The sequence below is a fragment of the Tiliqua scincoides genome, chromosome 4, assembly GCF_035046505.1.
Source record: "Tiliqua scincoides isolate rTilSci1 chromosome 4, rTilSci1.hap2, whole genome shotgun sequence".
NCBI classification, from domain to species: Eukaryota; Metazoa; Chordata; class Lepidosauria; order Squamata; family Scincidae; genus Tiliqua; species Tiliqua scincoides.
Genome location: NC_089824.1, coordinates 63,325,773 through 63,338,163, shown reverse-complemented (window position 1 = coordinate 63,338,163; position 12,391 = coordinate 63,325,773). Strand labels below are relative to the sequence as shown.

Below are 12,391 nucleotides of genomic sequence, written 5' to 3'. Positions count from 1 at the left end.
CCATACCTACTTTACCCAGGCTTTGCGCACTGGAGAGCACACTCTGTTCCAGAGCCACCATTCAGAGCGTGACACCATGGTCTTCCGAGACTGAAGGATGCCAACTAGTATAATTCAAGTTAAAATTATGGTACATCACAATCACAAGATATACAGACTGTGACATCTTACAATGAGCTAATATTTCTTGGCAAAATATTAACAGCACAGTCCTCTGCATGTCTACTCAGATGTAAGCTCCATCAAATGCAATGATACTTAGTCTCAGTTTAATTGTGTATAGGATTGCAGCCTAACAGCCCAATCCTGTTCTATGTTCTCTTTTCCCAACACATGTGCAGTCCCATACCTAACCCTAACCCATTTTGGTCCCTGGTTGGCATTCCTGGGAGTCAGGCAGGACTTGGGGTGAGATCAGGCTGAACTCTTAGGAGAGATCATGCTAATTAAGGGCCACAAAGGGAAAAAGAAGGTTGGAGCTTGTGGGATGTCTGCATATATCCTTCCTTCTACACTGGCCTTGCAAATCTGGGTGCTCCCTTCTGACAGATTGCTGCAAGCACAAGTCCTACCACAAATAAAGTTTCAAATTGCCATGTGGCCAGGCCACTTGGACAATCTTTTCAGATTCCAATGCCAAGAATCTTCTCCCATCAACAACCCAAGCCTAGGTGCAGCAAACACCCTGCCATCCCTTTTGTCCTTCAGGAACTTCTCTGACTGGGGAGCGATCAAGCCTTTGTATGCTTCTGGAAGGACACACTCAAGCCCAATCAAGTCCAGGAAATCCACGCTGCATACCCCAAAGCTGCAAACTCCATTGTCTACCCAGACACATATTTGTCTCCTTTGTGCAAAGTATTATAACTATTCAACTTGCCATTTGCCAAGGTGGTCATCTTTCTGTGCAGTTTGGTCCTTTTTTCCTGATAGAGACTCTCTTCATTTGGGTGGTGCTTTCATCCCTGCTGAAAGCCTCCACATTTTGCTTGGCAATGTTGTCCTGCAGGTAGGAAGCCTCTTGCTGAGCCATCTTGCTGTTAGCTGTCCTCAGCCTCAGAGGAGCTTCCTTCTTAGCTCATAGAACTCCCCTGGAACCTTGCAGGCCTGCCCTTGCTGCTTTGGACTTCGTACTCAAAACCTGTGAGCAGAACAGGGTTGGTAATCGCTCCTTCAGTTTTCTCTCTTTCCTTTCTCAAAACCTTCCATTCTCATGTGCCTATTTCAAAGCTTCCCGCAAAATTGCTGCCTTCTGCTGGATGCCTGGGAGGAAACTCAGATTAGCTTAGCCACGTTCACAGCCCAATCCTTCCCAGCGCCCAGGGCTGCAGCGGTGCCAAAAAGAGGAAGGCTGGGAAGCAGCACCAGGTCTACTCAGGGTAAGGGAATTTACACTCCCTTACCCTGTTTCATACCCATGAGACCCCGATGGGTCTCCTCAGATCTGCACCCGCTATTGAGCGGATGCAGATTCAAGGAGACCCATGTCAATCTCCTGGGCTGGGAGGTGGGTTAGGATATGATGGCAAGGCCTGCCATCATCTCCGCTCCCTCCTGTATGTCCATGTTTATGAATTTGTTCACCGTTTAAAGAGTCTGTTCCAACAAAAAGGTATTACCAAACTCATTTTGCATCTCTTATTGTCAGGCATTACTACAGCAACAAACATGGCCTAGGTAAAGATCAGTCCCTTCTTCTCCAATAATGTTTAATCTTTAAGAGTATCTTTCATCAGATTTGTAGGACAATGAATACCATTATTCACATATCTTGCAGTTAAGTAACCTGGTCCAACAATTACTTAAGTGCGCGTGAGTTGTAGTGCTTGCACAGAGATCCCTTGACTGCAAGGGATCAATTTCTTTTGGTGGAGCGAAATAATTGAGCCACAGAATGGAATGTTTGGATAGGAGGCCCTTCCTGAAACAAATGGGGAAGCTTAGGTATGCAAGAGTTCTATGTGCACATCTGATTGCATACAAGTCTGACTGGCACAAGAGACTGGAATAATATTGTTTCAAGCTCACGAAGGTTTCTGATGGATGAGTCTCATCTTATGCATTTGTGATAGGAAATGGATACATGAAAGTTTTCATGCTTGAAGTAATGGAGATTAGATAACAAAATCACAAGGCCATGCTCTCAATATTTGTTAAAAAGGATGCTATGCAGTTTTATTAAAAAAAAATACAGAGAAAAAGGCATACTTGTAAGTTCTACTATATGTGATAAAGTGAGCATTTCTTAATAATTGTTATCTTTATATATGGCCTGGATCCACAGATATACTTTAGGTGTGTCAAAGAGATGGTAAATGCCTAGTGGGATTGTTTTTGAATGACTTTCTTTGAATAGCAGATCCTAGTGTCTTAAAACAAATAACTTTTGAAACTTCTTTAAGTTGCAAAAGTAGTTTGCCACATGGCATGTGAGTCTGATGTTTGACAGCCCAATCCTGTTGGGCCACGCACCACTGGAACTTGTATTTCAGTGGCACAACATGATTTATGGTTGTTGCAAAAGACGAAAAGCCCCTCAGTGTGGCCAGGCTGCCACCACAATAGTGAGTGGTCAGAAGAGCACATCAGTGGCCAGCCAATGACCCCCAGTGCCAGTAAGGGCGCAATCCTAACCCCTTATGTCAGTGCTTTCCAGCACTGGCATAGTGGTGCCAATGGGATGTGTGCAGCATCCTGCAGTTGGGTGTCACTCACGGAGGCCTCCTCAAAGTAAGGGAATGTTTGTTCCCTTACCTCAGAGCTGCATTGCCCTTATGTCAGTGCTGGAAAGCACTGTCATAAGGGGTTAGGACTGTGCCCTAAGTCAACAGAAGTGGCAGGTGGGAGACAGACAGAATGGGATGTGGGATTGAGGGCAGGAGGGGGTGGTATTAGCAGCACCAGCTCTGCTGATATGTTGTATCCCTTCCTGGCCTTTATCTGCCTTCCTTGGTCTACTTGGATGTGCACCAGCAAAATTTCTGGCACATGTCTGAGTAGACCCACCAGGCAGTGAGCAAACGTTCCCCTTACCCGAAGCGAATGAAACGGATTATCTGGATCTTTTTCAATCTGGTTTCAGGCCGGGTTTTGGGATGGAAACTGCCTTGGTGGATGACCTACGCCGGGGACTGGACAGAGGGAGTGCATCCCTGTTGGTCCTGCTGGACCTCTCAGTGGCTTTCGATACCATCGACCATGGTATCCTTCTGGGCCGATTGGCTGAGTTGGGAGTTGGAGGCATTGTTTTGCGGTGGTTCTGCTCCTACTTGGAGGATCGGTCCCAGATGGTGGTGCTGGGGGATGCCTGTTCGACACCCTGACCCTTGAGGTGCGGGGTGCCGCAGGGTTCAATTCTGTCCTCCATGCTATTTAATATCTACATGAAACCGCTGGGAGAGGTCATCCGGGGGTTTGGAGTGGGGTGCCATCAATATGCCGATGACACCCAGCTCTATCTCTCCTTTCCTCCAGACTCCAGGGTGGCGGTTGAGGGCCTGGAGCGCTGTCTGGAGGCAGTGAGGATCTGGATGGGGGCTAACAAGCTGAAATTAAATCCAGATAAGACAGGCTCTCCTGGTGCGAAAATCCTCGATGGCCCTGCAAGATGGTTCAGAAACTGCAACTAGTGCAGAATGTGGTGGCCCGTGTAGTTACTGGAAGTAGGCGATTTGACTCTGTCAGTCTGCTTCTCCAGCGGCTGCATTGACTGCCTATTTGTTTCCGGGCCCAATTCAAGGTGCTGGTTTTGACCTTTAAAGCCCTATACTGCTGTGGGCCAGGGTATCTTAGAGATCGCCTGCTCCCGTACAATCTGGCTCGTCCTCTTAGGTCATCAGAGAAGGCCTTTTTACAAGTGCTGCCGCCTAGGGAGGTACGTGGGGTGGCGGCAAGAAACAGGGCCTTCTCAGTAGTGGCACCAACACTATCGAATTCCCTTCCCCTTGACTTAAGAACGGCTCCCTCTCTTGAGACTTTTTGGCGAGGCCTGAAGACCCTTCTGTTTAAACAAGCCTTCTGAGTTCTCAGCCTTTTAAACATCTTTTAATATTTTTTACAGGCCTGATGCTTTTATGATTTGCTGCTCTATGCTCTTTTTACCTGACTGCTTTTTATCTGACTGCTGTTTTTATGATATGTGTTAATATGCTTTTATCTGTTTTTAATCTGTTTTAACCTGTTGTAAGCTGCCTTGAGTCCCTTCGGGTAGAAAGGTGGGGTAAAAATAATGTTATTATTATTAACTATTATTATTATTACCCAGAGGAGACCTCCAGGACTGGCCCCACAGGATGCAGTGCACACTTAGGTGGCATGGCTACAATGGTGTATGTGTGGGGTGGGGTGGGGTGGAAGAGATTTAGTTATTACTGAACTGCCTGAAACACAAGTAAAAAGTTCCTCTCTTGGGAATGCAGTGCTAGTTGGGAGCCTGGTGTTGAACTAAAATTTTTCTTATACTGCCTTTGTTCCACAACAGTTTTCTTTGAAGTCTTCTTGTGTAACACTTACATAACTCCTGCAGCTCAACTTGTTATTGAGTTCCATACACTTGAACATTTTTGGGTTTGTTTTTTTTAACTTTTTTATTGAAAACCTTACATATGTGACTAAAAGTCATGGGCAATATCTTTCTGAGTTCCATTACAAAAATCAGTCATATATATATACATACATACATACATACACACATAGCTATATATATATATATATATATATATATATATATATATATATATATATATATAGCTATGTGTGTGTATATATATATATAGCTATGTGTGTGTGTGTGTATATATATATATATATATATATACATATATATATATATAGCTATGTGTGTGTGTGTGTGTGTGTGTGTGTGTGTATATATATATATATATATATATATATATATATATATATATATATATATATATTTAATTCAACTAGAAGCAAATCTACTGAATCATGAAACAATGATTGTCTACAAAAAAGTTACCCAAGGTAAAGAACTGTGTTGTGCATGATCAATCTTTATTCTTTTGATGAAGCTGAAGGCCACTTTCATGTAGAGCACTGATCATGCTGAGCTGCAAGAATTATAGAGCCTTAAGATAATTTCCACCTCCTTTGTGTTGCTAGTTTTTTCAAGATTTTTCGATAAGAGTCCTTTTCTTCCAGCAGAATCATTTTTGGAGTGACTCAAAACCCGGGTTCTCAAAGTATAAGTGGCCTCTCTAAGGTTGCATCAGCCATTTGCTAGGTTGCTAGTGAAGGCACAAACCTGTCTTTGATATCTCCGCACTTGTGTGCTGTCTGCCTTCCTCAGTAGGCAGAATATGAACATATTATAATACTCTAATTGTAACTAGAAATCTGTTATGGTTGTTGCAGGGCCTCTGAGAGTGCAGGGGGTACATCGTAACTGGTCCCGGGGTCAAAAAGGGTGCCTGGGAGCCAAAGGACAGGACTATATATTGTATAAAGATTAGCATTCACATTTGAAGGGAGATGAGAAGGGGCGCCAAAGAAACTTTGTACCCCCTGATAAAATTCCTATCAGTGCCCCTGGGTTTTGATCGTCAGAGATGCTAAGAAGTTCTCAACATTTTAAACAGTTGCTCTAGAACTGCTCTACCAGTTGCACTGTTTCCCAACAAGTTGTCGGCAAGACCCTGAGAAGTGGTTTGCGAAGCCTCAGACCACCAGAGAGGGCAGAAAGTGACCTGCCTGGAGCCAGCAACAAAAGCAGCAACCCACAAATCTTCACAAGAAATAATACATCTAATAAATCTCTGATTATTACAAATTTAATTATATTTTTTGTGTAAAGGGCTGGGTGCTGAATGCAGGGCCTATGAGAGGGAAAAGGAGGAACCCCAGAAATTATGTTTTCCAATCTCACCAGGACTTGCTGCCCACATGGAATACTGGGTGCATAGCAGCTGTGGCTGCTGTCGGTCATATGTGCTGGGCGAAGGAATGCATACATGTCACTCCTTAGCACAGTGTCAAATCTGGAAAGAAACTGGCCTGTGGCTCTGCTTACCATGAAAGAGTGTATCAATGACACAACTGCGGAACTGCAGCTGCTGCAGAAGTACATTTTGGTCCACACGGGACACTTTCCATTCTAGAGTTTAAATATGATGATCTAATTTTCTGCAATGATTTTCTATATTTAAGAAATTTTAGAGATTTAGAAGTGTGTTTGATTTTCTGTATTACTCTATCTAGCTACCAATACTGTGTGGGAAGGTAGACATGGGCTCCACATTGGGAAGCACAGTAGATGAGGGCTCCAAAGACTCTTCCTGCTGTTTAATCCTCCCCCTGCCCTATTTTTCCCCGTTCCCCACCCCTGTCATCACCCTCCCCAACTCTGTTTCGCACCCTCCCCTTCCCCTTTGGGAAGGGGCCCAAAAGAAACATTGTACCCCCTGATAAAATTCCTATTGGAAGCCCTGGTTACATGTGGTCCTCGCCAGTTCCAGTTTTTGTCTCAGTGGTCCACGGTCTCCTAAAGGTTGGGAACCACTGCTCTACTGGGATGGTAAAAGGGACCATCCTGTTTAATATACCTGTTTAACATACATTAGAAGCACATGTGGCTCTTCTTGCCATGAACGTCTCTGATCTGCCTGTCTAGAACTTGATCAAGCTAAACCAGACAACTTATGTTTGCTTCTTGGCCTTGGGAGGCACACTCTAACAAACTTTGAGAACCCTTCTTTATGGTATCCCCTTTTTTTTCAGATTTAGATCCTATTCATCCAACAAGTAAGTTCAACACTATTTTCACATGTAGCCACTGCAGTCTTTTAAGACAAAGTATGTGGGTAAATGTTTTTAGGACTTAGCCTTGTTCAGGATCTCAACCAACCAATTTTCAGCTGGGGGGGAAGGGGAAGAAGAAGAAAATAGAAAAATGCTATTAAAATAAAGCACAATTCTACATGAATACATGTCTTATATGCTAGTAATAAATGAAGACAGCTAAAATATAAATATTGCCTGAATCATAAAAACTTGTCACATTCTAAGAAATTCTACTTCAAAAATTCAACATTATTTTAACTGACTGCAATCATCCTTCGAGTTTGGCACACCTGAACCAGCACAGAGATGGTGCGTTATGAAGTTAGCTCCCTGGGAGAAAATACTTATGTGCGTCAGGATCTGAAGATGGATTCTGGTGCTAGTCATATCACACTGCTTAACATATGAAAGAAATGTAAAAGAGTCTTTTGCTGTGATTCTGCCTCAGCAAAAGAGGTAGGGAACTTGACGGAAAGAGCAGGTTTGTTTAAATCGCTGGAGCACATAGAATGGATGACCTTGAAAACTACAACTTGAGTTACAGATGCTCCTGACTGCCTCTGTAGTCTCCTTTTGAAAATGCAAAGTACAAACATTTTATTCAAATATCGCAGACATTGTAATGGCTCTGAAGAACAATGACAGCAGCGTGTCCTTGTAGCAGTGTTCCTCTCGGAGAGATGAACGACGGGCTCAATTGCTTCACTGTAATTTCTCTATTTCCATGCTTCATTTCCTTCATGTAGCTGAGACTGGAGGAAAAAACAGCATGTTCTCAAGCATCTAATACCATGATAAACCTGAATGTAGTAGAGATTAGAGCTCCAAAATAAACATACCTCTACATGGCAACATTTTATTTAAAAACCAAAGAGTGAAGAAAGGATAATTTCTCCTGTACTAATCAGAAGATATTAATAATAATAGTAATAATAATAAAAATAAAAAAAAATAGACAGCAACTTTCTCCCTATACCTACATAGGCATCACAAAACTGCAAGAATCAGGTCTCTGATTCACCTATCTTAAAACTATTTTGATAAGGCAATAGCATATGTTGCAGATTTTCATAATAGGAAAAGCAATAGCTTTTAAAACCAACATGGAAAAAATTTCACTATGTTGGATTTTTGTTTTGTTTTGAGCCAGCAAGCCAATTTGCATGCAACACTGTAAATAAAAGATTTAACTTTGCATCAGTAGTATACAACATACGGTAATACTATTGTGAGTGGTAAATGATCTCTTCTCACCCCTCCCCTTTCCACTAAGAAGACTCTGTGGTCTAGACCCAGCAGTACTGTGAAGGCATCTACAGGGTATCATTGGCTCATTGAGGTCACAGTGCACTACTTACTCTTTGAGGTTAGTTGCCTCTGCAGGTATATGAGGGTTGCTATCTATTTGCACATGGTCGAGCATCGTAATGTTACCAAAAATGCCATCGGATGCTCAGAATTCTTTGTGTTCAGTGCAGTCCCTAGGACGAAGTTCTAATGAAGATATGCTTCACCAAGGCAAAAAAACCCAAAAAGTTAAAAATGGGGATTTATTTACAGATTTTCCTTAGTCCAGATATTAAGATCTTTTCTTTTTTTCTTTAGTGCATTGTCATAGAAAGGTTCAAAGGCTATGAATACAAATTTTCTGGTCCAGTTCCATACATGTCTGCAAGCCGTTTAAAACGAGGCCCCCAGTCACTGAGGTAATCATAATTCTGATCAGAGTTTGAGCTGATAGAATCTAAAGAGCTGAGTGACTCAGCCACGGAACCATTTCCCTCAAATGCATACGTCTGCAGGGAATCATAGGGTGGAGCACAGGGATCTACATCAGCCTCTTTTAGCCTTTCCCAAATAAATTCCCGAAAAATGACATTATCTGGGATGCTTTTAAAAGATGGTCTACTCAAGAACTGGATCTCTGGAGTCACATCCCTCCTGGTCTTGGTGTCTCGGATGATGTTGAGGTTCCTCAAGGCAGCCATGTCAAAGGCCTCTGTGTCTTCTTCTCCACCTCCCTCGTCATCGTATCGGACTATATTTTCCCTGATATCTCTCTCTTCATCGAAAACAAGGGGCTCTTTTTTTCGCCGTCTCATTGTAACAATCAGCAGGACAAGCACTGCAATGGAAGAGACAACCCTGTTAGCAACTTCTGGACTCCCCCCCCCCCCGGCCCAATTAGGCTCTTACCTACCAGAGGACCTATTCTTTAAATTATGCATAGTTAGAACCCTTTCATGCCAATTCAGTGGTTACACCATACAGTCAATTTTTGAATTTGCTAACAGGATCTAAAACAGCTTTCAGACCAAGAGCTTTTAGACATTAAGGAATCTATTACCACACTCATCCTGATTTAATGTCTTCATATATATTACTGTATCCTAAGCTGGCTGCTGAAGCATAAATTTTAAGAGCCAGTTCGGGCCTAATATTACAACCTCACAACCATGAAATAAAAGGAGACCTTTTTCTGAACTCTTAATTGCACATAAAAGCACATTCATAAACATACCACGTGTAATTTAACTGTCACAGTTTGGGCAATGACTCCATCATTGGCATATATGGAGGAAAGGCTGCCCGATGAAGTATCTGAACCTTGATTAGGAAATTCAGAGTTGTGAAGTAATATCTAGCATAAGTCTTGGTTTGCACATTAAAGGCATCTCTCTAATAGATGGCACTTTGCTTAATGTGCAAAGCACTGCACCTTATATCTGTGAGTTATGTCTAACAAGAACTTCAATGGCTGTATGAGTTTATTAGTTCTGCCCATTATACCAGGGGATAATAATTTTGAAATTTCTGGTACTTACGAGTACAATGATTTCTTGTTGGCTTTGGACCCAAGAAGAATATTTGGGTAACATGTCAAAGGACTACTCAACATTCGCTCATAAATCAAGCACATACTCAGCTACTGAGTTACATCATTCAAGTTTCATGTTATATACGCACATAGCTCATGTCTTTCAAAAATTATTAGTTTACTAATTTAGTGATAAAGCACCAAAATGATTCTATTTGCATTATCCAAATGTCACTAAGAGATTAATCCACTGGAAGGGAATCGTGATCTGAGAGCCTTAAGCAGAGAGCTGGAAGTTCCCAGGGGAATTACAAGACAGCCAAAAGAGCTGTTTTCTCACAGTGATTGGTATTGGTTGTTCTCAGTAGCATGACTACTGTTGCTACCTAACATTCATTAACAATTAGAATAGCACAATTTGCAGAAATTACCTTCTATCCTGAAATAATGATTATAAGGATGCAGTGTAACTCAAAGATAAAGTCAGCAGCAATGCTACAGAAAATTCAAGCATTTGAAGATAATACAGTTTAGCAGTATTCTTCTGTTTATCCCACCTTGTTTGGGATTAATGGTATCCACCTTTCTATGATAAATTGTCCAATGAATATAGGAGAGACACCATATAACACATTGCTTGACGACACATTAATACATAACTTTTAATGTACGTCCAAGAAGCTGAAAATTGGCATTTTGGCCATCAATGCATTGCTCTAAGACTCAGTGGTTCTCAAACTTTTAGCACCGGGACCCACTTTTTAAAATGACAATCTGTCCGGGACCTGCCGGAAGTGACATCATCAAGCAAATTAAAATAAATAATTATAAATAAAGTAAAACAAAGTAAAACAAATAAAGTAAAACAAAAAAAAGTAAAACAAAGGGAAGCCAGCCCTATTCCACCAAGTGAATTTTCTCTGTAGCCTGCCTGCAATAACACCCCACCCCACAAAAAAATCAGTAAGATTTTCAGCCCTACCCAGTGCCCAATTCTTATATTTCAACCATATCACTATCAGGACCCACCTAGCTTTACAAGTCTGAAAAGAAAAAAAAATTATCCTTACCACTTCAAGCTTCAGTTTTATTCTTTATATGAGGGAGGCTGCTTTCTGGAGCATTTGAGCTCCACTTTCATCAGATCGGGACCATTCCGGTAGCCTTGCATTTTCATTTGCCTGACCTGACCATTAGCCAAGGCACATTTGCTTACTCATCAGTAAACAGGAACATGTAGCTTAGTTTTGCTTTCCATAGGGCTCAATACATTCGTCAGCTTGGATGCAGGGACTTCCTACTCGGGTGCTTTCTAGGGGCTGCATTCATTGGATTGGAACCATTCTGTTGTAGTTAGATTCCTCTCAGCCTTTCATATGAACTAAGGCAAGTTCACCTACTCACGAGTAAACAGGCAATATGGCTCAGTTTCACTTTCCATAACTCTCCATGCACTTGCCTTCTCAGTTATCAGCTTATCAACTAAAGCTTCGCGATCCACCAACAATCAGTCGCAAACTGCAGTTTGATAAACCGTTCTAAATAATTTGTTCCTTAGAAAGATACATGTGGAATGAAATATGTTTGGTATGAAATATGTTTGGTACTATGGGTGTTTAAGGTTGAGTATCCCTTATCCAGACTGCTTGGGATGGGAAGTTATCTGAATTTCAGATGTGCCTGGATTTCTGAATAATTACATAAATTAGAAATGCTTCCTCTTACTCTTTTCACAGTTAACCATTTGGGTGTCTGTTTTTGTTCTTTTTCAACATAATTTGTTCAGGTAACACAATAAAACAAAGAACAGAACCTTACAGCCTGTATCTGCACTGTACATGGGAATGAGCACAAGACCTTCTAGTGTTCACGCTATAGAAAACATTGCACAAATGCTCCTTGTATTCATACTGCATTCACAGCTCCTCTGTTCACAAATGCTCATGAGTAGCACCAGTGTGGGAGGAGTTTAAAAGAAAGTCTTGAACCAAAAGTCTGGATTCTGGAATAATCCAGATTTTAGATGTCTGGATAATGGGTAATCTACCTGTATATGTCGTTTTTTTTTTAAAGGTTGAAATCTCAAAGATAAAGTTGTATATTACTACAAATAGGTTTTGTGATTAACTGGAAATATGATACTGAAAGGTGAACTACAAACATATTTTTGTTGGGGAAAATTAGAAAGTAGCTCCCAAACATGACAATGAATTCAAAGTTTCTATAAAGTCTGTATAATTACGGACTCAATTTTCCTTTCCTCTGTGGCATAACTTCTCATGACTCATGGGTTGTCTGAGTAATTCATATCCATTTCTCTAAGGGTGCCTTACAGATTGGGCTGTTGTGTGGCGGCCATTATGACACTGCGCACCATTTTGGCTGCATGGAGGGGAGGGGAGGATTGGACTCTTACATTACCTTTTGCTGGAGGCAAGCATGATGACTCTGTGTTGGACACTTGGGTCAGATACCAACTTTGTTAATGCCTGTGCTGACTGCTGCTAGTTCAAACATACCAGCAATAATCAGTACTGAAGAAACTCAACCATCTCTGTGATGAAAGCTCTAAATCCTTTGGATATCAGATACTTCTTAGGAGATATTTTCAGTTTTTCTCCCAGCACTGCCATTGGTGAGGAAGATGACATCTGGAACTGCCCTACTGGCATTCTTTTCCCTCAAAGCAGCCATTTGGTTGGGTCCTGGTCTGTTTGTAGCACACCAAGGTCATGAACAATGTGGACAGTTTTTTGAAGTTGAGATTGGAAA

The 12,391-nt window shown here is 41.6% G+C and overlaps 1 protein-coding gene across 1 annotated transcript in view; it reads right to left on the bottom strand.

Annotated features, from left to right (window-relative positions):
• Positions 1-8,432: 8,432 nt before the first annotated feature.
• The window catches only part of CDH7 (cadherin 7), a 133,592-nt gene continuing 129,633 nt past the window's right edge, over positions 8,433-12,391 (bottom strand). The window contains exon 11 of the mRNA XM_066626413.1: positions 8,433-8,926. Within this exon, the coding sequence (XP_066482510.1) occupies positions 8,433-8,926 (494 nt within the window). The remainder of the gene's footprint in view (positions 8,927-12,391) is intronic.